The 27,943-nt window shown below is 46.1% G+C and overlaps 1 protein-coding gene across 5 annotated transcripts in view; it reads left to right on the top strand.

Moving 5' to 3' along the window:
• The window catches only part of N4BP2 (NEDD4 binding protein 2), a 1,381,310-nt gene that overhangs the window by 397,394 nt on the left and 955,973 nt on the right, over positions 1–27,943 (top strand). For all 5 annotated transcript variants that reach the window (XM_086963958.1, XM_086963954.1, XM_086963956.1 and 2 more), the window contains one exon: positions 7,290–7,366. In XM_086963958.1, coding sequence (XP_086820084.1) covers positions 7,290–7,366 — 77 coding nt within the window. The remainder of the gene's footprint in view (positions 1–7,289; positions 7,367–27,943) is intronic.

The raw sequence follows: 27,943 nt of genomic DNA, 5'->3' as shown, positions 1-27,943 counted from the left end.
CCTCTGCAGCGCAGATCAGGTTGGAGATGGGGCTAATAAACTACGAGGCCTCAGCCACTGAGGCATACCTTAACCTGTGTCACAAGTTAGGACAAGCTGAGCCAGGTACTTTAGAATCCCTAGTCTGGCAAGAAATCAGCCAGATAAATCCGGGGGGTTTGTACGGACGTCTTTTTACAGACGCCATTAACCAAATGTCAGCAAGCAATTTGTGGGCCCTAAACCCAGGCCAGACAGCATTTAAAAAAGCTATAAAAAAATGTGTGAGAATGACTTCTTGTCTCACTGATAAAGCACTTTTTCTGAAACGTAGCCATGCCTGCATCACAATAAATTCCTACAGACACCCGGTCCCAGCCTGCTATCTGGCCAGCACATATAAATTATACCAGAAACGCGGCTTTATTGCCATCAGACTGGGTGACTGGCATTTCTTGCAGGACTTACCATCATGGCGACGTACATCGGAAGATCTCTCTTGTAGAGGCTGTGGGGAAACAGCGGAAACCATGTTGCATGTAAGTTGCCTTTGCCCAGCCCTTAACACAGAACGCAGGTCCGGATTAAAATTAGATTGGAATAGGCTGGGGGTTCGGTCCTGCAGGCAAGCCATCATGGCAGCTCTGAACCCGGAAAACACAGTGCTAAACATAACATTTATAAAATTTATCTAGCGAGCATATCACATCTTTAACTTAAGGAGACCATGCTAAAGTGCTCAATCTTTCTTTTCTCACCGAAAACAGTATTAACTGGCATTATTCTCAGCAACGTTAGACATAATTTGGTTATATCCAATGCAATCTGGCGCCTTGTTTCAATTTTTGTGATTTTAAAATACACTATGAGATAAAATCCCTGTTTTTATAATGTTTGTTAATAGATCATGCCTTTATATCTACACTTGTGTTGTTATTACTAGAAGTTTTATTCTAATATTCGGTCAGGCTGTGAATCTGTAAATTCTTTTAAAGATATGTTTTATATCTAAATAAAGATTATTATTGATATTGATATTGATATCAAGCCTCGTGGAAGCGCGCAGAGGGACTAGACGGGGTTGCCCCTGTCTCCACTGCTCTTCGCACTGGCCATTGAGCCATTAGCGAAAGCGATACGCATGGAGATTTCAGACAGCATCACGCTAGGGGATGACACACATACAATATCTTTGTATGCGGATGATCTTCTGTTATACATACAAGGCATCTACTGCATTCCTCAGAGATTAGAAGCTATATTGGAACGCTTTGCCTCCATATCGGGACTACAGGTAAATGTAGCTAAATCCTGCCTATATTCCTTCAGCGAACGATGTGGAGACCCAGGGTACGCACTTAGCGGCACGAGAGTCCGTTGGTGCACAGACACATTCTGCTATCTGGGCATCCACATATTCAGAAGTCCAAAAGACTTACAAGGTGGAAACTTGGGCAGAGCACTGACTGCAATCTGCCCGCAGATGGCGTTTTGGAATACGCTTCCGCTATTTGTAACAGGAATAGTGGCTATAGTAAAGATGGTGATATTGCCCAGGCTTCTATACTACTTTCTGAACCTCCCACACTACATTCCCCTGGCTTTCTTCCGGCCCCTTGAAAAATTAGTATAAGACTTCATATGGGGAAACTCTAGAAACAGGATAGCAATCAGCAAGCTCTACCTGCCTGTGGACCATGGTGGCCTGGCAGTCCCACACTTAGATCAGTACTACTTAGCATCCCAAATGCCAGATGGTTTGCTGACCACCTTAGAGGAGAAACAGCAAACACCCAACCCCCTGTACAGATCGCGGAGCTGGCAGAGATTTTTCACCCATGCTCAAGGACTAAGCCTCCGGACTCACTATTGTTGAACGTGGCATACAAGTGCTTTAGCAGAGCGCTCTAGATGACCTGCGCATCCACACCATACACTCCGGCTCTGCCTTTGGAGGGCACAGGTAACCACAGCAGCAGAACTCAGAAGCTGGCATGCTGCCGGAGTCCAAGACATGGGAGATCTATACCTGGAGGGCATATTAATCCCATACATGACAATAGCAGAGGAAGACTAACTGCCGCCGGCCAATTTCTACTACACCGCTCCCTACTACCATCCATCACAGCCAAATGGGGAGACATGACCACCGTACCAGAGTCACACCTTACTATATAATACCTTCACGTCATGGTCGGGGTGGGCACCTCACTAAATGGTCTGCAGCATCACTTAGACACCATACGGCAAAAAACCTATCGGGCCTCCCAGCACTTGGAGGTAGACATGGGACGTCAGCTCACAGACAGAGGGTGGGATTCAGTATTGGCAAGCCCAACTCAGGTCCCCAGGAATGCTCTCCTGCGTCAAATACAATTTTACATTACCCACCAAGCGTAGCTCACGCCCTCAAAGATAACCAATACTTCAAGCGCCAAGACGCTAAGTGCCCCAGATGCATGCATCTAGATGCAAATTTATTGCATATGCTGTGGGAGTGCCCTGCATTGACGGAATATTGGTCGGCAGTGCTAACACAATGTACAGGCCGCATGCTTCCTTTTGAATGGCACATATACCTTCTGCACTTGCACCGCAGAAGCCGCAACAATAAAGCTATGGCTAGATTCTTAGATTTGGGGATGGCAGTAGCGAAAAGGTTAATCACGAAAAGATGGAAGGACCCAGATCCACTGCACATAACAATGCGGAGATGCTCCGGGCTCAACTGGCCGAAGGCAAAAAGCACAGCACTCAGGTGGGAGGACAAGCTTGGGACCTGGATTTTTCCCCTCTCTGTCAGCTAGGATACAATCCTATCCTCATTGACCTACACACAAGACTGCAACCTCTCCTCGCAAACCCTAACAGGTGACGCGCCCTTAGAACAGCCATCATAGAAGAGGGCTCATGGAGGTGTATAGCGGAGGGAAGGTAGCGCGAAAGACATCAACTCACTAAACAGGTGCAACAATGAGCGTACCCCAAGCCCAGCTAATGGCCGATGCCAACACACAAATAATAAACACCAATGCAGTTGCTCCTTGTGTTCTAAGGTGCCAGCCCCTCAGTTCAGACACCGTACCTGTTAGGTATTATTTATTTTGGCGCAGTTGTCAGTATAAACCCTCCTCCACAGTTAAGGGGCACATCATGCCCAACACACAAACAACAGAATCGTGCAGTGTAAGACACTGAAGCAAAATCAACGGTAACGTCATAGACACAAACCCAAGCCAAAATTCTGACGTAGGGTGAGACATATAAGTTGTCAAATAACATCTACAATATGCTGCGAAATTCGAAATACTTTGCAGGACACAGCTGGACACAAATGGCATGAACACAGAATTGCCCCCTCCTATTGTTAGAAACCATAGCATGCTGTAATGCCATGAACCAATGTATGCCATGTATGTACTTAACATGCAGAAAATCTCCCACTACGCGCAGATGTTGAAAGACTAGGATGCTTAAATCGGACAGTTATGAGTAATTTGTTAGATCAGAAAGTTGAATCACTCCTCCTCATACTGAACAGATATTGTACCCAATGAACCCAACATGCCAATAACGGGTTATGTACCAATTGTAACTATGATTAAAGATGCTTACTCTGTGTTAGTTTTTAATGAAAATTTAAAAAATAAATAAAAAATGAAATAGTGTGTTAATGTTTCGGCGACCATGGCATCGAATGGAGGATCCGTCAGTGTCTATGGCCAAAGGGAAGAGAGTGGTATCACCAGGAACCTGCACTCCCTCTCAAAACTCAAAAGGATAGGAGAGTAGCCTGACAGCAAGTCAGATATGAGATCCCCAACACCCTCTGTGATAGATCACTGGAGACCAGACAATAGTCCAGCTGGCTCTGGGTTCCCGCTGCAGGGGTGTATCAGGAGAACAATTTTTCCTGTGGATGTCTATCTCTCCAGATATCCAGACGGTTTAATTCTCGCATCATGTTGCACAATGCTCTAGTCAGTTGACGTTTAGTATAAAGCCTGGGTGAGTCATGAGCTACAGCACCATTTATTACACAATTACAATCACCCGCCATGATAATGTCAGCAGCGAGATAGGGCGAGGCAGCCACTGCGACCTTAGTGTCAAAGTCGAGGCAGCCATTATTTGATGTATAAACGGTCACCAGGCAGATTTCTCGGCCGTTAGGTTCTATGTAGTATGGTATAACTAACCTCCGGATCCAGGACATGATCTCTAAGAAGAAAGCGTACCCCGGGAGCCTCACAAGTCAGCCCACCCCAGATATAAACTGAGCATGAGGTGGCATACAGTTGCCCCCTCCATTTCAAGAGACAGGATATGCAGTATCCCCATATGCATGTTTATTGTAAAAGGGCTGAGGTAATCCATTCCTCAAGTAACTGTTCGGCAGATTGCCCCTCCGCTCTTTCTGGGAAACCTACAAATTGCAGGCTGTTTTTCCGGGATCACCCCTCAGGATCCTCTATGCGTTCATCCAGGCAGGTTGCCAGCTTTTGGAGGTTAGAGACCATGGAGGGCAAATTGCAGACCTCTTGTTGCAAGGTGTTGATGTTCTGTTCCAGGACGGCCACTCGATCAGTCCCCTCCTGCAGGTCCGTCCGGAGCAAGTTAACATCTATGGCAACTGCATCGATCTTGTTAACTATCTCAACTCATGACCCTTGTATTACCAGCAAATCTGCGAGAGATGGGCTGAGCTCACTGCCTCTCCAGCATATACCTCCAGGCCATGCACTCTTATCTCCCTGATTGGGTCAGCAGGCTGTGTAATTAATGATTTTGTTTGACTGTGCTGGCTTGACCATGATGCGTTAAGGAAAAGGGTTCACCCAAATAAAGTCACTCAGAACTGGGTATTCTAAGTACTAAGAAGAGGGGTCCCAGCCAACACATGGGAAAATTTAAAAATAGTAAGCAATCAAATACGGGAAAACTTCATGAGCCTGCATTGTTATTTATTCACAATGTAGGTGTAAACTGATTAACATTCGTTTTCAATACAAAATCACGCAATAATTCATAGTGCCCCTGATAGGAAGGGAAGTGATAGTGCAGGGTGGTGTAGGTAGGAATAGTGACAATAAAAAACAGCCACGAAAGGCCTCAATGTACTATGCATCCAAGTTTAGACATACACAAAACAAAAGACCAATGGTTCAATACATCATACTATGATAATCATGCTCCACATTTCACATTAAATGAGCAATTTGTGGGAGTGAAGCTGAGGCTTATGAACTTTTCTCGTATTTGATTGCTTACTATTTTTAAATTTTCCCATGTGTTGGCTGGCTTGACCATGATGGCGGAAGTCACCAATGTGGATCCAATGATTCAGGATTTAGTTGAAGTTCAGTGTCAACTACAGGGCTTCTAAAGCATGCTGCAAGAGACCGGTAGTAGCTGTAAGTCAATAGCAGCACTCCACAGTCCAGGACCCATTAGGGCGGGGTGGCTCGTTGGGGCAGGTGTACTGCCACTACATTTGAGGATAAGGTTTTTAAGGTTTGTAGGAGTCACCTGGGGGGCTGGCAGAACTCCCCCATCACCATCAGTGCTCCCAGGAATGTCCGCCTCCCTGAGGAGGAGAAGTGCACAAGTTACTACAGTGCTGGCCCTTGAGCCCCACAGTCCTGATGGGGCGCTGCACCTGTTGAACAGCAGGAGGGGTTCTGTGCACCCCTGAAGTGCCCAAACAGATCCCCTCACAGGCAGAGCCCAGCCAACTGTAAAAAATGCACCTGCAAGTTCTTCTCCTCGCCCCTTTCTGTACCATATGCGTGCCCAACACTCTTGCTCCCTGTTGATCAGGTGCATGGTCGCATGCTCCACAACTCTGAGTCCAAAGTCCTCAGCTAAAATTGCAGCACCTGCAGGGAGGAGCTTCCACCAGTATGGTCAGATCAATAGGCTCCCGCTGTTGGCTGGACCAAAACCCAGGCACCCAGGGACCAAAACAGGCCATGCTGGATCCTCCCAGCAGCAGGACCATGCGGCTCAGTTCCACCCCACCAGGCCAGTTGCTCACTTAATGTGCTTGATTCATGGGAAATGTGAGGTGCTCGTCTCCAGTCCTTTATCCAAGGTCTTCACTGTGCAAGGCGGCACCCAGCCTTGGGAGTCACCAAGGCAGAAGGAGGAAAGGTCTCATCGGAGACCAGCAGGTCTTCAGTGCTGGACCAATGTGGTGCTGGAGCAAGTCCATGCGTCCCGGCACCTCCACAGGCTCCTTTCCTACCATGTCGAGTTCCGAGGTCGCAGGTATTACAGTGCACCCACCTGCTTAGGGATCGTTGCTTACCTCACCACCCCTCCGGCAGCTGGACCGCTCCCGCAAACACTTTCAGGGCCTCCGGTGTGATGCGGGCACACAACGCGGCTCGCATGCTCCAGCCGGAGCGCAACTTTACTCCTCACGGACCATATGTAGTAGGCTAGAGGGCTTGTAATTGCTCTCTGGTCCCACCAGACAGTCACGGACTCACCGCAGACAGCCAGCCAGCCTGTCATGTGCACTGAGCAACCTGCAATACGCAGGAATCTTTCTGCCCGCCTCACCCATCACGCTTGAGCTAGCGTTCTGTGTGTACCTGCTGTGCTTCTGGGGGGGGGGGGGTTGGAGGTGCGCGCTCCTCCCCAATACAGTAGAGCCGCTGCTGGTTCTCAGGCTTTCTGACAGACTCTTGGGCTTGCTGCCAGGCTGTCGGTCCTTGATCGAGGAGGTCCAACGTGGTCCGGTCCGAGGCCTACCCGTCTCTGCTGTTCGACGGTCCCGAGGGCCACATGGGATCCTCCTACAACCTCCCCATATCGCTGTCAGCTGGAGGAGTGGGGGGAAGGGGAGGGTCGAGGATGTCCACACAGACGGTGGATTAAAGCAGGATTACATTTATGCCAACGGGAGCTCGGACAGAAGCCTCTAACCGGCCATCTTGATTGGCCTCGCCCAGTTAGTTTTTAATCTTATGTCGCATTTACGTTTCTTTCCCATAATGTTGAGGAGACCCTGATAAACGTCAGCTTTTTTCCAATACCTGAAAGGCGAGAAGATTCAGACTGCTTATTTACAGGAGACTCACCAGAGGAATGGGGGACAGTCTAAACGAGTAATGAACCTATAAGCCTAACTGAATCCAAGCCGGCAACCTTGAACTATAATGATGCATAGCTATGCACAGCTTTTAAAGTTCTAATCTGTCAGTTATGTAAAAACCCTTTCCCCTTCTGAGTCTGTGTTGATGGATAAATAGGAACAATTAATGTGATGTTCTAAACTGATTTTTTAATTTGTTTTTATTCAGGCTGTACAACACAAATACACAGTTGCATTCCGTGAACCAGACACATGGTGGAAGTATAAAGCAAAGGAACTTGAAAGGTAAAACTTCTAAATCTGTCTAACTAATTCTTTTAAAGTTCTAGCCAATTTACACAGTGACTTATATAATCAAATAATTTTGAATTTACATTCACATTTAAATTGTACTTTTAGTCGTACTGTTTTTTAAAGATTTATTTTAATAATTTTTATTCAAAATCTCTCAGTTGCTAGGATTAACCCGTAAATTGCATTTAGTTGCTCATGTGACCTTGATCCAATCGCACTGTATACACATTACCAATGCTCTTCGCTTCAACTAGTGACATCTAAACTAAGGATACATTTCGTAATTCCGAAATAAACCAAAAATGTGCCCGTTTTCCCGACCTGGGTTGGTAGTATAGGGAGGAAGGGGAGGGGCAAGGTTTATTGGATTCAGCCCGGCAAGGCTATTATTTAAAGATTTTTATTGTCATTTTTTCAAACAAACATGTTTAACTAGGCACATAGGTACAGTATTATATTTGCATTACTTTGCCTGCCCGATTGCGGTACAAAAACTTACAGTATATCATTACAATCTGTCTGTGAAACATTAGATGAGCATGGTTTAGCGGCTATTTCCTGCACATGTGACTGGAAGATATTCAGTGTGTCTTGCAATAGTACAAATGATGTGCCATATTCCTAACGTTGAAATCCAGGCACATGGGAAGGTGGGGTGTCGAAAATTGAGTGGGATAGTAATCATTTCTGGGGGCGATGCAATTAATGAAGAGGTGCGGGTGAAGAAGCCTCTATTGTTAGAGGAAACACAAGGAGATAATGGCCGGAGCGCTGAAACTTTTCAGACACTCACCCCCCGTGACAGATCTGGGTTGAATCCATCATCGTGCTTTAGCTCACTTCGCCACCTCAGTTCAGACACGGCTATATGCAAATCAGTCTTGACCCTGTGCCTTATGGGAACAGTCCAGCCGTAACTGCCAAGCTATGTCTTCCCTGGACCGGACGGAAACAAGCATCCTAGGACCGGTTTGAGGCTAACAACCCTCATCAGCCTGGCTAGCTTGAATCCAGTGGCAAAGTGAGCAAGGGACCCACGTCTGGGCATACCCTGCCAAATGAGGGTGAACACAGCAAACACAAGCAGATGATGGACGGAGTGCTGAAACTTTTCAAGGGATCTACGCATTCAAGCTGGCCTGACTGATGAAGGGTGATGCCCTGAAACCGGTCCCAGGATGCTTGTTTCCTGTCCAGTGCTGTAAAAACACGGGTTGACCCAATAAGTCGCTGGGACTGATGTTGATGAACGGACCCCCTGTGGAAGCCTGTGATTTTCTCTCCAGCAGATTCCTTACCTACGTGCGTGGCTATCTCACCGCGATATTTTAGCCAATATCCCTTTTCATTCGGACGGCGTATGCCAACTAATGTTGATGAACTGAACCCCCGTGGAAATCTGTGATTTTCTCTTCAGCAGATTCCATATCTACATGTGTGGCTATCTCACCACTATATTTAAGACCCTCAAGACAGTCCGAGAAGCATTTTTAAAGAAGTTGGACACATCTTGATGGTTGTCTTCACCTTTGATTTAATTCAACCTCCAATCCAGATCCCCCATCAGAGTCCAACGTTTTGAACGTGTCAGAACAAGTCCAACTGCATTATTGGAGAGATTAATCACATAGGAACCCTTTGTGTCCTACAGCCTTATTAAGAATCTCAGGATCCTGATCCACGTGACGGATTCCCTTTCCATCTCTGTTTACGTCTCCTAGACCAGATTCACTGCCCCCCTCTGTGCCCTAGTCCTGATGAAGACCCTCTAGCAAGGTTTTACTCCATGCCTGCATCAGTTTGGGTCGAAACGTCGACACTCCTTCTCACCTTCAGCCTCTTTCCTGCTTTATCATTTGTGATTTTGTTTCTCTGAGGCATGAGCTTGTTTTAATCAATTGCATTTTTCAGTTTGTCAATTTATCATTATTTTTGGTTTATTGAGGTCAAGTGACCACTGTTCTATTACTACTCCAGTACCCTTACTATCCAAACACTACCCTTCCCCATCCATCTCTTTAGGGGCAACAATTGTAATCAATTATGGATGTATTTTATGAATAATTTTTTATGGTCCACGTTGTGAATAAAAACAATGTTGGTATAATTTCTTTGAATTCATTCAAGCTGTTTAGTTATGGTTTATTCGTTCTAGTATCTGGGACCACCTTGTTTGTATCAATGTTTCCTGTCCAGGGCTGGACTGTTCCCACAAGGAACAAGATTAAGCCTGTTTTGCTTATGGCTGGGTCCAAACTGGGGTGGTTTGGTGAGCAGAAGAATGATGGATTTACCTCAGATCCTTGTGACTGGTGGTGAATGTTTGCATTGTCCAGCATTCTTTTGCATCTATTGCTAGAGCAAATAGGTATTGTTGAACCTGGTTTTAACATATTTGATGTGTGCTGCCTTTCAGCCACTTCACAACTGTCCTCTTTGTCTTCTTACTTTGAAAACTGCATTCCTCGTGGCCATCACCTCTGCCAGAAGAGTGAGTGAGTTCTAGGCTCTTTCTTCTAAGCCTCCTTTTCTCTCTGTCCATCCGGACAAGGTTGACTCTTCCTTCTTTTCTGCCAAAGGTTGTCACTGCCTTTGACATCTGGCTGACCATCACTTTGCCCACCTTCTTTCCGCCTCCGCATCCCTCTAAAGAGGAAGAGAGGCTAGACCGCCTGGACCCAAAACGTGCGCTCTCATTCTACCTGAACCTCACACAATGGTTCCGGGTGGATGACCAGTTCTTTGTTGGCGCCAAGAAAGGTGGTTCATTCAGTGCATCACGAAGTGCTTTGCTAAATAAAAAGCCTCCAGTGGGGCTACGTGCCCATTCTACCAGGGCGACGGCAGCCACTACTGCTGTGGGACGGGGAGTTCCCTTGCATGACATCTGTCAGGCAGCTAAGTGGGCCTCGCTGCACATGTTTACCAAGTACTACTGCCTGGACAGCCAAGACCGGAGAGACGGCTGTTTTGGCCGTTTTGTTCTCCAGGACTTTCTGGTGTGATCTTGGTTCGCAGACCCACCGCCGGGGTTGGCATTGCTGGGGTATCTATTCTAAGGTAAGGAATCTATCACTATGTGTTTTTTTCAGATGCACAAGTTACTTACCTTCGGTAACGATGTATCTGTAAGAAACATTGGTACTGATTTCTAGGTAAATGTCATCCTTTTCTGGGCCCTAGTTTCAAGGCACCAGTGGTTAGTATCTGGCATGGCTCTGCGATCCTGCCGCAGAAAGTTGTGTACAGAACTGACATCAGTGCGCGTGGGCGCGTCTAAGTAGCTCCAGCGATGTCATCTTGACGACGCCAACGACTCTCGCGGAGCCGCACAACAACGCCAACCAACGCGCAGGGGTACTGCTCACGAAAAACCTTCCTGATCCAGTCTGACGCCTGGTAGTAATTCTAGGGTAAGGAATCTATCACTACTAATGTTTCTTACAGATATATTGTTACCAAAGGTAACTAACTTGTGCTAGAAGACCTATTCACTGTACACTGTGTGCAAAACAAGTTGGTCTAATGATACACAATGTAAAAATTTAAGAAGAATGCTCTCAGATTACAACCCTTGACTGATATCAGTGGGATGTGACAGATCTCTAGCTACAATGCTGTCCTGACGCCTTCAGATGCTGGGTTTTACAGGACACCGAATATAGATGCACTTTCAATGATGCTATAGTGGAGTACTTTGCGGACAACTCTGACTCAGTAAAAGCTGTATGTATTGAATGCTTAAAGTAATAATACGTTATTGATGGGGTGGACGTGGCACATCACAGGGAAGCAAAACAGAGCACAAGTTTAGTGTAGAAGCGAAAAGGTTGGGGACATCTTCTGCATCTGAAAACACTGCTGTACTAATTTGAAAAAGAAGATTTATGCAGCCAGTATTAATAGACTATTCTGCTTAAATTATAGAGTATACTTCCAGACAACGTGAGGAGGGCACCAAAAACTAATAATATTGTCCTCTACCCAGATTATGCTCTGGTGTTTCTTAGTGGCACCCTCCTCATGATTTCTGGCGATATACTCTTTAATTTACCCAGCATAGCATATAAAAAATGGGTGTGTATTCCATCTTTTCAGTTAATAGTTTGTTCATTCTGCAGAGGTGAGAATGGTAGGGACAGAAGGAAGTGATCTATGCCCCATTAACCACAGGGGAGGTGTGGGGTGCGATTCGAGCATTGAAAACTGGAAAAATACCCAACTCGTATAGCCTTCACACACACGTTTACGGAATGCGTAGGGATATCCTGGCACACCACCTACTGTAAATGTATGAAGCTGCCAAATAGGTAGGCTGCATGCCTCCAACAACGAGAGACACAGTGAAAGTGGCACTGCCAAATCCTGGTATAGATTCCCCTGTCAAGGCTGCCTGTGGAGCATTATCAAAGATACATTTGGGCTTGAGGATATTAGGGAAGAGGATAGTAACCAGAATCCAGACAGAAAGTACTACCCACATTAATATAGTCAGATCAATGAGGGTTTGTGCCAGGCCCTGGAACCCCCCACAAGGTTGCTCCAGGTCTTTCGTGTTCTGGTGAGAATCCCCGAGAACTACACACATTGCGGGTGGTATCTCTTGATAAGAGAATACCTGCAACATTAAATAGTTGGATTTTATTTTTTTAATATTCTATTAGGCATGGTATTTGAAGAGAAGATTCTGAGTTGGATCACACTCCTGTATACCCACTCCACAGTGCTGAACAGGTCGAGTAATGTTGGATTAATGGGTGGTAAATAGTTTGATAAAGCATGGGTACCTCCCTCACTATGGTTGTTTATAGTGACAATGGAGTTGCTAGCCTTTAAGAAGAGAAAATAGACATACTCTAAGTAAATTACACTATATGGTGCATAAAACTGTATCCTCTATATGCAGATGACTTGCTTTAATATATGAAAGATGTAGCAACCGAGACCCAATTTTTAGCATTGACCTGGTCTTGGTATTGACAATTGATCTGGGGAAACCCATTGGAATTAAGCACATTAGTACATTCTCAGAGGACAAAACCAACTCCTTTAGCATAGTAAATGACTATGTTTAGATAAAAGGGCCTTATATATATGTACCAAAGCTGACAATGCGCTTCAGCGCAAGATTGGCAGGGCTTTTGCGTCACTGATCTCTTTAGAAATGTCAAAGTGGCTACTGTTAGCAGTTGCGAGACGTGCGTCTCTTTTTAAGATGATCGTGCTATTGACGTGTCTGTATTTTTTGCATACATGCGACTGGTCATCACGAATAAAATATTTAGGCAAATGATTATGATTATTGACTTTGTTTGGGTTATTGGACATACGAAGGTTGAACTCCACTTACCAATAAATGAGGAAGGATGGGACTCTCAAACTTAGTTATATGACCCAGCAGCGCATTTACAGGGGACAACATGCTGACTTGCATGGCACAGTTCAGGAAATATTTTCATTATTTGAATGCCAGAAATCAGTCAAGTAACACCTGTTTAGAGTAAAAGATGAGACTGACTCCCGGTCAGTGCTCTTGTAGACAACCAGGTATTGTTTGACAAGGTTTAAAGGAAAAATGGAGAGGTACTAACGTTTTTTAGCAATATTACCTAAGACACTTTTCCTATAACTGATTACACACAGGATTCTGAAAACAATCGGTGATCTAAAGGTTACGCTATAACTGGTCAAATGACCAGGTTGTTCACCAGGTATGTATTCATACAGCTCAAAACTAGCTAGAAACAACAGAACTCTCTCTGTACGTTACAAGAAGCTGTGGGACAGTACAAGTTAATGTACATCAAGTGGGGATTACACAAATACATTTCCCATTTAATGGCTCAGGGAGATTAAGTAGTTTGCCCAGCATCACATGAAGTTGAGCCAAGCACTGAGGCCAGGCTTTAAACTTAGGTCCCCAGGTTCCAAAGTCAGCTGCTGTAGCCACTAAGCTACATCTCCTCCAAATAAAATACAGGTGTCCTTGTTCCCGTCTCTTTCTCTCACATCTCACACTGAGTGTCTGAGAATAGACAAATTAGCGCAAGAGTAGGACCGGAATTAGCCCTGACAAATGCCCCGACTGACTGTAATACTTAATAGTGGGCCGGAATTTACTGACGGGAGACTAGGTAATTGGCTTACACGATACTTAGAGGACCCATGCGACGAAAGGGTTAGAAGTACTATGTCACATGTTGGTGCAGTATAGTCCGGGTATGGCACCATATTCCAGATGTATCCTGGTAGAACTGTATAACAATCGGATATGGTCGGGGGGGATGTCTTCCCTGAATGGAAAAATGAAAGTAGGAACGATACTGGATATGTTTACAGATGCATACATAACAGGATATGGTGGATGCTGTAGATAATGGCTAAATATGTTGTCATTGCTATTGCATGGGATGTGCTATTGCCAGGGACTGCCGAAGGAACCCCCCTCCTACCCCCCCTCGTTCCGTTAACAAACATTATTAAAGGGACATGAGAGGGATTTCTTTTCTATGGAGGCAGGGGTTGTACAACCCCCGGCCGTATTTATTAAACAATAAAATTAAATCAAAATTGAAATAAACAATATTAACACAATTTTATTAACACAATTTCGCAGAAAATGTTTCATAACATTTGATTACAATTGATATATACAGATATCAGATGGCTAACCTTAACATAATTCTAGTACAAGGTATTTCCTATCCGAATCTAACGTATCAATCACAATTATACAGTATTTATTTTCTGCGTATACTATTACGGCCTACGGCAAGATCACTAACAATTGTCAGATCCTTATCACTTAAACCACGCCCTCCTGTCGGAGTGCGCATGCACAGAGGGCCCGTTTACCATGAGGGTACTCCCCCTCCACCCCCCCCCCCTCCCGTTACCGCCATGCGCTCTATTAACTCCATTCATCTCTGCGCCGTTTACTGGCGTCATTGTGCACGTGCGGGGTGGCCAACCAGCCTAGAGAAAGCGTGACTCTCCCCTCCCCCACATAGCCAACAGGCTGTAGCTGCCCCTGGAGTTCTAGGAGAGACCACTTGTCCCTCCCCCAGGGAGACCCCATTCAAGAATGGTGACACCCCCTATGGACCTTAATTTTACTGCTCACCAATCATGACCTTACCGCCACAGGCCAGCGTAGTTGCCTTACTATCTGCCCACCCTCCTACACTGAAAGGTCATGCCCTGTCCTTAAAATTCACAAAAACTAGCCAACTCAATGCAAGGTCATGCCCTGTCCTGTCCCTAAACACTGCTAACTAGGCAAGAAGATTCTCTGCAACTGTTTCATCTCCTGTGTGGACAAGTGGACCCCGTCTTTTAAGAAGCACGACTCCCCCCAGATGCACCCCTGAGCTATAGTCTGTAAGTCAAGCCCTAGCTAGCCTCAGCAGTTTGTTACTAGGTATTTGTTTCCAGTGGCCTAATGGCCTCACCGACTCGCTTCCTCCCCATTGGAGGCTCTGGAATGTCTGGGTGTACCCCTGGGCACAAAACATGTTGACCCACTATACACCACTAACTAGGCCTAAAGATCCTTCTGAAGATTTCACTCACTAATCTGGACGGACAGACGCCATCTTTTTAAGAAGCCCGACTCCTCATATTCACCCAAGGCCTATAGACTGCCGGTGCAAAGCCCTAGATGGCCTCACTAGTTTGTTACTAGGTATCCCACAGAATGGCTCCATGACCTCCTAGAGACAATTCCCCCCTTTTCCAAACCTCAGAGATTAGCGATCCTGACACACCCCTTCCACCCAGTCATTCCTCAGACCTGGAGCCACCCTACTTTAGTGAGTAGTGGTCCTGACCAACCCCTCTTCTACCCAGTCCTGTTCAAGTTGCAGGATCATAACGCTAGGGCTGGCCTACTCATAGGAACTTGACACATCGACTTGGAGCCACTACTCGGCCCCAAGGGGCCGGCACTCCCCTATATGCCTTGACCACTATGTTCTGGGGTAAGATCTGTGCAAGCCTACCCTCCTGCTCCGGAGCCTCCTACCACCACGCAGTGTCCGTTATGAAAAGGCGCCCGCGAGTACAGGCGCCGTCATGGCAGATATCAGTTCAATCAATAGTCCTAAGCACTAGAATATTCCCGCCCATGCGCGGGACCCCGGAAACACAATCATATATGTGCCCCAAATGCCTCACATACATGTATCTATCTATCTATCTATCTATCTATCTATCTATCTATCTATCTATCTATCTATCTATCTATCTATCTATCTATCTATCTATCTATCTATCTATCTATCTATCTATCTATCTATCTATCTATCTATCTATCTATCTATCTGTCTGTCTATCTATCTATCTATCTATCTATCTATCTATCTATCTATCTATCTATCTATATATATATATATATCTATATATATATATCATATATCTATATATATCTATCTGTATATATATATAAGTAATTGCAGCCTTATCAACACCAGAGCTGTATAATGCTGTAAGAACTCCCCATTATATAATAAAACAAGCATAAGAAACAGGAGAAAACAACAGCAAAACATGTTTTGAAACGGTTTTAATGCTCAGCAGTCAGTAGAAAACTCACATAGGACTGAAGCATATACAGCTCCCAGGCTGCATTGCAAAAACACAGTCTAAAAAGACTGAAAAGCGAACTCATAGCAACATAGAGATAGACTTGCACCGTGCGTTTAAGGCAGTCATGACCCCCAGCTTCCCATCATGCCTCAGGTGTGACAGTTAGCTCAGTTGTTTTTGCCGTGACTCAAAAAGCCATGGCACAAAGAGTTGATAATAACCTTAAAATACCAGAATCATTTGCCCGGGGAGGTGGGAGGGTTGCTTATGACTTTGATGAGGATACCCCTGGAAGAGAACTAGGATTACAGGTAAGTAAATAATCCTTCTCTTCCAGGGGATCTTCATCAATAGTCATAAGCACTAGAATAGAATAGCGAGCCTCACCGTATCCACCTGCGGGCAAAGGAACATAACAGTAAATTAACCAATCAGCTTAGATAACCAAAGCCTGGACAGATAGATCACTATCCGAAAAGATGCCTCAAGGAGGCCTGGCTCACTTGAGTATCAGCCCTGGAATCGGATTCTAGACAACAATGCCTTGTGAAGGTGTGAACCGATTTCCAGGTTGCAGCCTTGCAAATCTCTGACATTGGAACGTCATGCAAGAAAGCTACTGTGGCCGCTTTTCCCCTAGTGGAGTGTGCTTTAGGAGACAACAACAAGGGTTTATGAGCCAGCTGGTAAGCCAATTTTATACAGGACACTCCATCTTGAAATCGATCTTTTAGAGGCTGGGGAGCCCGTGTGTCCCTGCGGAAACCAAGCCAGCAATGAAAATACCAGAACGGGAATGCTTCATCTGAATTAAATATTATTTTACTGTAATGGCTTTCTGCTGCAGTCATAACTAAAAGTTAGGAAGGTGCAGTGACAGTAAACCACTCAGCGCACTGTTACTTAATATTACCCAAAACTCACTGTATCCCTCCTCCATGTCTAATAGGCTTCATTCGGCGCCACAGCACGTATTACCACACACTAACAGGCCTTTTCATGAAGCTTGGGTGGTCACCTTTCTGTTGCTGATTGCTATATTTGAGTGTTAAACAGGGACTAATGAGGAGCAACCAGTGTCCACTGCTAACAAGTTCAAAGGAATGCCAACCCTGCCGCAAGGCTCCCTCCCTGGCTCAGGCCAGCACCCGCTCCTGATTTCAAAGCCGACTCTGGGTACGTAATAATGAGGCTGTGTCAGCGCAGCACCAGATGGCACAATGACGATGACTCCTGTTGTGTAGCCACTCATGCACAAATACCGGATGTAAATGCTTCTCAGAGACCACTCCAAATATGCAAGTGTGCCCACAAGTCACACGTCACATAGGGGCTATTCTTAACATGACGCGAAAGGTACTAGAGCGTCCCACATGAGACCCCGGTATATTGCAGATGGACCTCATTCCTCCGTGTAAGCACTGTGCAAGCCTAGCTCCACCTTGGGATCACAACATGCGAGGACCCGCACGGCCCCGGGACCCCCGCAGACTCGACCAGCATATCATGCCCGGTGCAAGCAAGCACCACAGAACCCACAACCCAACACGCGCCATGCTTATTACCATAGATGAGTGGCAAAACGGCTATATCTGACCCCACAACCAGAGGCACATGCTAAGATGCCTGCAGCATGAACACCCCCCTCAGCGCGTGCACCCCGCAGCACGCACACCCCTAAGAGCGTGCAGCCCGCAGAGCGCGCACCCCCACCCCGCCCCCCCCAGCCGCGTTTTGCTCTGCTATTAGACAATAGTAATACCCACTCATTACAATCCTCACATCACAGTCCGGACCCGCAGCTCTTCCATCTGTCAATCATTAGCACAGAAACAGTACACGTCTCTGGCAAAGTAGTGGCCCGATCCCGACCTGCAGCACATAGAGCTATCTCAGCAATGAAACAGTCCATGCTCTAAAAAAGTACCCCGATCCAGACCTATAGCTCTACCGGCTAACTCGGATAAGAACAGTACTCTGCTCTACCAAAGCGCCCTATTTCTCCCCTCCAGCTTTAGCAAGACAGATGTGCAGGACATTCTACCACCTGCGCTGTGCGCTGCTCAGGCCCCTCATCCACCATGCAGAGCTTGCTTTGCAAACTGAGCACAGTCATACTCACCTATGCACGTGTGCTATCGGCTGGGACGGTCCGGTCTAAGGCGTCGATCTATACCGGCGCTGCTTCTTGAGACTCTTGGGGGCGGCAAACCCCTGTGTGCGCTGCAACCACCGAGGCCTCAGCCTCCCGAGCACCGTCAGTCTGTTCTCCACGCTGCCCTCGTCCCCATCCCTGTAGTCCAGTGTCAGGAGCATTCTCGCCCGTGTCCAAAAGCGTCGATCCTTTCCAGGCATCATGAAACAAACTCCTGAAGACCTGCAAGGGAGAAATAACAGAAAAAGAATTACAGCCTCCTAGAGGCTGGAGGGGCAGGCTGTGGAGCGCTGAGTCAAAGAGGCAGACTCCTGCGCTCCTAGGCCTTTTAACCCCTCGTGCGCCAGGCCGGATCTAACCGGCCTGACCTTGGTTCCTTAGTGACCCGGAAGTGATTCGATCACTTCCGGGTCACTAGGGGACCCGGACACCAATCTATGTTGAGGCGCGCCTGCCGCGTCATGGTGACGCGATGGGGCGCACCCCACCATCAAGAGCGGGTGGGGACCGGTGCACCACGCCTTTCTCTTCGCAATGTTATGACAAGGCTATGTGGGATGATACGCCCAGCGATGTACTGTATTGCAACCTTCTAATAAAAGTATGTTAAAAAAAAAACAACAAGAGAGTTAGAAATAAAAGTAATGAAGTGTTCACCATGCTTGGAGGCGTGTCCATGATGGTTGACGGGACAGTCGCTTGATCGTGAGCTCCGACCCACCGCAGTAATTTCTCCATCCTCATCCCCCTCACCACTCTTTGACAAGGGATGTATATGAGCGTGCCCGAATCAGCGGAGGACCCACATGCATGAAGTATGAGGCCGTAAGGATCCTGCGCCCCGCACCGCCGTCTGGGACTTGTGGACTGCGGCCGCTGCCCCATCGAAGTGTGAGGACTGCTGGACGGATTCCAGGCCTGTGGACCCAACTTGGGTCAAGAGCGCTGCGAGATGAGAAGGCTGCTGCGACGCGGGTCCTGGTATGAGCCGCCTGAGGAGTGGAGGCCGCGTCTGGTGACCTGTTGGGCGAGAAGGGAGAAGAGCGGCTGTTTCTCTCCCACTGATTCGGCCTTGCAGAAGGGATAAAGACTGGAGAGCGCACACTTGGCAGATGGGTCTAACCTGAGGCAGGAGGAGCTGTGGTGAGCGGGGGCTGCTGCAATGGGGAAAGGCCACACCTGATGACCTGCTGGGGGCAAGCATGGTAAGGATTAACTGCCCCAATCCTGCAGCTGTCATGTAGACTCTTGACAATTATCAGTGGTCCTCTGTCCGACAGGATGTGAGAAGGGCTTGGTAGTTATCGCTTTCATCTGCACACCCTGAGACTGACAGCGGTGAAGAAGGTTGACTGGGGGAAGCTCGCTCCACATGACTGCGAACACGTGGCATTGGATGCAATTACCTTTATGCGCTCCTCTCTCACACTGGAGCAGTGAAAGAGAATTTGGCACACTGGGTTGGAAAGGGCCTTTGGCTGGAATTGAGCGACCGGTCTCCCTAACTACTTTCCTGTGATGGCCAAGGTACAGAAGGGGAAGGGCGGAGACATCCAGCAGGTGCACAGTCACCGGACCGGCGCAATCCACAGTGGAACTCCTTCAACAGGATCGTAACTAGAAATTTTCGAAACGTCTAGCAGAGCTCAGCAGTCTTATGGCCACTATTGAACCGAAATTAGACTCCCTGCTAATTTATTTATGGCTACTGAAAGATGATCACAAAAAGTTAAGACAGGATGCAGTGCAGAACACAGAGGTGGTCAGCCCTGCAGTCACGGGCCATCAACTACAGATGGATGCACTATAGAAAGAAGTTGCATTATCGAGTGCCAGAGCAGATGATTCAGAGGGCTGCTAGGGGCCTAACAACATTAGGGCGGCTGGTTTTCCGGAGGGACCGAGTAGGGATGCGCTTCTCTGCTGGGAACTTTGCATGGTGACCCCCGCCGGGCTAAGCCACTCTCCTGCCACGCCGCGGACTCATCGTGTGCAGCAGACAGCAGCCAGTAACATCCTGGTGGGACTCTGTGTCCCAGGGTGCAACGAGCATCATTGCCTGTAGCTGCTGAGGGGCAGGCGTCATCACCATGCTACAAAGTGCTGCCTCGACCCCCATGGAGCAGGACGCATGCGGGCCGTGCCTGGGCGAAGCCCAGGCCAATGGTGGACCCGTCCTTGCCAGTCATTGCCAGGAAGAGGCAGGGCAGGGCCACCCCCCTAATACTGGACTGTATTGTGACAATCACAAGGTACTGTATTTTACTTTTTGGTCCTTCGCCACTAGCAGCCAGTGTGATCAAATTGGTCGCAATATTCACCTTAGATGATCGGACCACTACATTGTAATGCTGTACATTGGTTGTATCTTACTAACACTTGTGTAGTCACTACCGCCACCACTCAGCATGGGCTATAGGAAGGCTGTGGACGTTTTGGTGGGGGGGTGGTTGTGAGGAAGGGTATGAAGACCAAAAGGTCGACAAAACACCCAACATCTAAAAGAAATGATTGTGTCATGAACCGTATAGGTAATCTTATTAGTGATCGCAAAGAGATTTTAACAGCCCCTCCGGCCCTCGACAGGGGTATATTAGAAGCACTCCCTACCAAGTATCCCTTGTCCCCCTGGATTGTTAAATCTATACATGATATGTTTAAAAGACTAACACAGAAAGAACCCCTACTAACACAGCTCGAAGATACACCACAATCAGGGTTGATTCCACCCTCCCTCTCTAATCTAGGCAAAGAAACTCATTTGGAGTGGGCACTAGAGTGTTCTAAAAGATTTGCCCCTTTGACAAACATAAGCGAGGACAATGTGCCCTCCCAGCAAATAATTAGCACAGGACTAGTAGAGGATATGTCTGATGCGGTTCCCCCTGGGTCATACAAGTGTGTGTGTTCAGGTCAGCTCACTAACCTGATAGCGGATCTAATGGTACAGACAAGTATTTTCAGGGAAGCAGTCAGTTCACTGAAAGGTTTGATTGATAAACTAACTGAAACCTATTATTCAAACCCTCACCTTAGACTCAGCTAGACCACCCACTCCTTCAACAGCCAGCGCTTCCTGTTCTGGTTGTATAGGCAGAACAAATAATGATCCAAAAATCACTCAGACAGTTTTCCAATCAGTTAGTGGCGAAAGATCACACTTAAGCCAGGCCAGAATCTATTCCCCTGTTCATACCAGCCAAGATAAGCAGTACATCCACAGACAGCCCCCATTCCCCATTCCCCCACAGAACGTAGGCCCATTTCTGCAAGAGTCAAATAGAGGCCATCCTAAATTATTGACTTGCTCTATTAAATGCCAAGTTTTCCTGACTAACACCCCGAAAACATCTCATAGTCTAATAAAATAAGATGAACAGTCACTGATGAACAAAAGCACACAATGGTTACGGTATGTGAGGAAGTGTAGATCAGTAATTGGAGAAGATATACTTTCCGCCAAAAGGGTTGTGTCCAATGGCCCCAGTACAGATGATGTGTGTCTTACACTCAAGTCAGCAGACATAGAAGACAACCTAGTGGCATTTGACCTAAGGACTGCCCACATGACTACATCTAATATTAGGATAAAATATAACCCCCCAGTAGCAAATGCCAGCAGTAATTGTAACAAACCAGCCCTATGTAGTAATGGATAAAAGGTAGATTAATGGTTATGGAATACCTCTCTATCATCACATTGTAATGATAAAATACTCCTAGGGGGTGAAACGTCGAACCCAACTAGTGTTCTTTTTAGTATTGGCTCCAGTGGGTTAGGGTCAGGATGGGGTGGGTAGGTTCACAGAAAACCCCAATGTCATTTCTTACATTCTCCTCATCAATAAAAACTTGGGAGAGTTGTCAACTGCCCAGGAAAACTGCACTCCGGTAGATAATAGTCCCATCATTCCCGAACCAGTTATGACTAGGTTGGCTTTTGCCTCCTGGAATATAGCTGGATTGCATACAAAAATAGCCTCAGCAGAATGGTCTGCATTTATAGAGGACCACGATATATGTGCTTGCCAAGAAACTTGCCTTCAGGAGGGCTCACCTTATTAGTCAGACAGCATTCTGCCTACAAGGTTGTGGAAGTACCAATTGACAGCCCCGATATCTTGACTATAATTTTACGTCCGAAGCATTCCCCTGCTATACTGGTAATGAATGTAAACGCTAGAGAATTGGCGGGTGGCAAACTATCCAATACGGTCTCCCTACTCGATAGCTATATTGATTTATTTATTTTTCGTAAACACATTTTATTAATTTGCAATGGAACAGTGAAAAACAGCCCGCAAGGCGTTGCGGCAGACATGATGATAAGCACAATAGGCAACATAGTGGGAAATAAGAGTGCAAGATACGCCTGCAGTGCAAGTGCCAGTCCACCTGCTTTAAAAATATAGGAATGCACATCTCAGGCCAATGCCCTTCCGCAACTCAGGATCCAATAGTACTCGTCAATACACTCTATGTGCCCTAAATTCCACTTAGTGTCCTTATGCAGAGAACAGTCTATAGACCCCCCACCCCTCGATAGCTTCATTGATAATAACAGGGGCAGAAGCAATCTGGTAATTGCAGGTGATTTAAATTTTTCATTTGAGCCCCTAGATCGAGAGGACGGCAGCCTCAGTGCAGATGAGGATGCCCAATGGAATATCTCATCCCTAGATTTAGCCCCAATAAGGAAATGGACGGAGGCTGCACTCCAATTCAAAGGCCTATGTCTGGAAAGAGGCATTAGTGCAGTAAACGGAAGGACTCTCTCTGATAAAATGGGTTTCCCATCCATACTGTAATGGACAAAGAAGTAGTCGTATTGACTATTTTTTTATTAATCTGGAGCTATGGTCTTCCCTTTCTGATATGGTGGTCTTTGAGAGAAGCGAAAGTGACCATAACCCACTGTTATTGATATTGCATGTATCTCCTCTAGTACAGCTGCAGTTAACGGAGTGGGAAACAGCAGATGCTGTTTTATGTAACGACATGAAAAGAGTTAAATGGGCCACAATCATCGATAATGGCACCTCGCTAGAGCAGATTAAGGCAGTGGTGGAGTGTACATTAGTAGCCCTTTAAAATTTAGACACGCAGGAATATATTAATGCCACCATCATGCATGTTCATGATGATATGTTCGCCAAACTCAAATCTTTTTTCATTAAAACTTATAAACAAAAACGAAGGGTTACTTCTAAGGCAGCAAACTGGTACAACAAGAAGCCTATAAGAGACTGTCCCAGGCTATAAAATATAAAATAATGTGCAACATCAAATTTGCATGGAAATGTACAAAATAATCTATTTTAAAGCTAAGAGGGAGTCGGATGAGCAATGATGGCAAGACCTCCTCCAAGCGAGCAAAGAAAAAAGCATGCAAACATTTTGGCAGATGGTAAAATGGGGCAGTTAGACAAACCCCTATCAACCATGTAGCCCCTGACCAGTGGGTCTCTTATTTTGAGGCCCAATTTGCTGCCACAAGTAATAGCACAGACAAGTTAAAACTACCTAAGCCTGACATGCCATGGCTTTTGATAGAGGAGAGATCGAATCTGACCCGTATGCGATTCCGAGAGGAAGGGCCCCTGGCCCCGTTTGCATCCTGGCAGATCTGTTTTTATACGATAAAGATAATTTGCTAACGTACATCCAGCTACTTGGCAGAGTAATAGCCAGTGGTACCCCTATGCCAGAATCATGGCGTAGTGCAGAAATGTTCTCGATCTATTGAAAGGGGGACCATTCTTGCCCCAGTAACTATAGGCCGATCAGCCTAATAGGCTCCATACAAAAGATCATGGCCAGGCTAATGTTGAGCAGAATCCAGACTTGCTTTATAGATAATGACATCTTATCACCCTTACAGGCTGGCTTCCGCCAACACATAAGCACTATAGGCCAGGTCTTTAGGTATATATTAATCTATTGGCGAGTTGTTATCATTTGGGGAGGAACCCTGTTCACAAACGACACCATCATTATTTAAAAAACACAAAAAGGGTTGCAGTGTGCACTGAAAAAAATGTGAGGATTTTTGTAGAGACCATGAGTTGGTGGTTAATGTGGAGAAAACTAAATACATGGTTCTCCACAAACATAAAGTGATCAAAGGGATAGTCTTCATGAATAAGTTACAACTCGAACAAACTGACATATTCACATATTTGTAGATTACTCTGGGCAGGAAGCTAAACTGGAAGCCTCAGATTGACCTAATGGCCCTCAACCATGCACAATTGGCAGGAGCACTCCTGAAAGAACAGAGGCTGTCTTAAACTGAGCCGGTAGGCCCTGCTTTAAAAATATATAACACCAAGGTTAGGGCCTCAATATTGTATGGTGCCGAGCTCTGCTGCTCCGGCAACTTGACACCTTTAGTTACAGCTCAGAACAAATTTGTGAGAGCCCTCACCGGTCTTTCGCAATCTACCCCACTTAAGCCCCTTCATCAAGATCTGGGTTTTTGTACCATAAAGCAGATACCACACTACAGACCCCTAGCAATCTGGAGAAGGCTCTGGTCTACCCCAGAGCTGTCATTTTAGGCCAACTCGCTTAAAGATGGTAGGGAGGCTGATTTATCATGTAAGATTCCTTGGTTACTAAAGATAAAGAGTACACTGGTGAACATGGGGCTGAGCAACCTGTGGGAAGACCCAGCAGGTAGTTCTTTCCCCTCCCAAAAAGATTTTAAGGACGCATATGGTTAAAATAAAGTGTTTGAACTCCACTAAGATTATCTCCCTAACTGGTATTTTCCTGGAGTACAAACATACCCTGTTTGATTCTTATTGGGATTTTATATCCAAACCCTGTGATAGGAAGTTATTCCATCAATTTAGGGTAGGTACACTCCCGGTAAAATCATTTACACACAAATGGCATAGTCCATTGGATGACAAATGTGTCTTCTGCCATGAGCAGGTTGAATCAGTTCCTCACATTTTATTTGTTTGTCTAGCGTACAAACTCCCCAGGAACAAATGGCTAAAGCCAATTTGCTCCAAAATGGGTACTAGATCTAGTACCATAGCTCATTGAATACTGAAGACCAATAAACAAGAGCCTATAGTGATAGCCATGGCCACATTTTTTATCTGGATGTGGGATATCAGAGCTAGAAATGTGAAGAATTAAGAATTACTGAGTGGTAACCATACTCCTATAGAACTGTGATCATTTTTGCTGTATCTAATACTCCTCGTCCTTGGGCCATGTCCGATAGTTATTAGGAGTATGTTTTCTTTTATCTTACAGAATGTTTTAGTATTATGATGAAATGGGAAGTGTGTACTAGAATGGTAGTTAAGCTAAGTAGTTAGAGCGATGTGCTCACTGCACTATTAAATCATATCAATTTTTATTTATTTTACGAACTCTCTAAGATTTTATATGAATGTTTTTTAATCAATTATTTTTAATGCACTGCACATAGTCACTTTGTTTGTTATCTATTGTACCTACTGTATCTTAACTCTTGTACATAAATCTATTTAAATTGTTAGTCATGATGTAATATTGTTAATATCATGTGCCTTTTATGATCAGAAGGAACGAAATAAATACTAATTTGACTGACTCGTACCTGGAAATGTGGCTAACCGAGGAGGGGCTTGGAGGAAAGGTGACCAAATTCTTCTCCGTCGAAAGATCGCACAGATTGCCTGGCCACCCTCTGGCACTGGTAGCACCACCACGAACAGTGGTAGCGAGACTCATTAATTTCAGAGACTGGGACAATATACTACAAATTTCCCTCGCCAAAGGTCCTTGGACTGTGAATACAAGTAGATTACACCATACATGTCCGCAAGTTACGAGACACATTTCGTGATGTGAAACAGTGTCTCTGCATTTTGAATATCAAATATGCAGTGTTATTTCCGGCAAAACTGCAGGTCTACTAGCCCTGAGATCTGGTCCTGGCTAGAGAGTAGGGAGGACCACCATCGCACACCCCCTCAAGAAAGTGGCTTGAGACGGACAGTCACAAAAATGCAGAAAATGTACTACTAAGAGAGACAGAAACATACGTGGCAGACCCACCAAGGCACTGGCTGCTTTTGGCAGAGCAGAGGTTCTGGCAGCGGTGGGACAATCTTTCTGTATCCCACCAGGAGGGCAGGGACTCTGACTGCTGGTGGGACCTTGCAGGAGAATGAGCTGGTGATGGAATTACTGGAGGTGCTGCATGGTAGACCACACATCTCTCCAATATCTGTGGACCTTTTTCAGTTCACTTGAGTAACATATTCTCCTTCTTTCCTTTTCTCTATAAACCTTTCTCTTAGTTTGTTATGATGTATGCTTGTGTGGGAAGATGGAGGAGGAAACGTTGTCAATTGTTGGATGATTGCGGTTCCGTGCTATCAATATGGAGCGAGGTGGACTCTTCTATTATTTTGTTGGCAGGGTAACGGTGTGAGGGAGCCTTTACTTGTGCTTACTATTGATCGCCCTCCTTACAGAAGAGACTTTGTAGTAGTTGCTGAATCATTACCGACATTAAGTGGCTTCGACTGATTGAGGGTGTGGCCAAGGTGAGGGAGTTATGGGGAATTGTTAGAAATGGTTAATAATTTGATTGTTTGACATTTTTTGCTTTACTGCTTGACTCTCCCACTGTCCTGTCTAATCCCTGACCTGCGCTGCGTTGCAGCAGTGACCCACCATATTCGATTTAAATGGCTTTCCGTGACTACGCTGTATTGACTTGGAATGTGAGAACATGGGTAATTAAAGCATGCAGCACAGGATTAATTCCTACTTGCGGAGACGCAATGTTCAGTTTGCATGCCTCCAAGAAACCTGTATGACCACTGGGGAACTCGCCAGGGTGCATAAGTGGTGGCGGGGCATGACATTGGGTACCACGTATTCCGCCTATGCCAGGGGGGTTCTACTCTGGGTGGCTCCAGGAGTTTTGTTTGTTCTGAATCACAGTTTCACTGACCTGGAGAATCGTCATGTTGTAATGAAGGGTACACTGGATGGTGTGCCTCTCACATTGGTAGTAGTGTATGCCCCAAATGTGAGACAACCCATATTTTTTAATTCACTCACACTTGCCCTCTTGCATTCACCGACGGCACAATCACTGATGTATGGAGAGTTTTAACTGTGTCCCGGATCTGGCTCTGGATAGATCCACCCCTCCGGCCCCCCGGTTCAGGGTGCGCAATCGCACAATAATACTTGGCAGTTATGACTGGGCCAATGCGAGGCAGGTGGAGGAAGTGTCGCGAGGCCTCTACCCACTACATCGTGAGTATTGTCTCTATTGACACATACACATACTCCACACATGAAAGATTTGATCTGATAGAGACATCTAGCCGTAGGTTTCTTGCCTTCTGAATTCTCCCCAGACACCAGACTGCATCTGGAAAACTTTCCCTACAATACCTCTGAGCGCTGGTGGAGGGCACCGTGCAACTCCATACTGACATCGTCTCCAGACATGATGTCGATAGAATCCATGTAAGCCAACACCCGCGCACTGACGTCAGTTTCTTCTTTTTCTGCGATATGATGCAGCCACGGATCCACATTCGATTTGTATGGAATGCATGAGCATGCACCACATCTCTGAAGACTGCAACACCTGTCAGTAACTGTAGCTGAAGATTCTGTCCTGCACCTCCCTACCTTTCTGGGAGCTTGGGTAACTATGGCCCAAATGAAGGGATTTTACCTGTTATTTTTGGGTCTCCACCTTCCCCTGGAGCGCCTTCGGGCCTCAAGGAGGTGATGAGTTCCTTGTCTGTGCCCACTCCGGCGTGTTCTCCCTCAGCGGCAGTTAGGTCCTCGGG

Source organism: Lissotriton vulgaris, chromosome 3_2 (genome assembly GCF_964263255.1).
Source record: "Lissotriton vulgaris chromosome 3_2, aLisVul1.2, whole genome shotgun sequence".
In the NCBI taxonomy this organism is placed as follows: domain Eukaryota; kingdom Metazoa; phylum Chordata; class Amphibia; order Caudata; family Salamandridae; genus Lissotriton; species Lissotriton vulgaris.
Note: the sequence above shows the minus strand (reverse complement) of the source record. Positions and strands in the feature narration are given on the sequence as shown.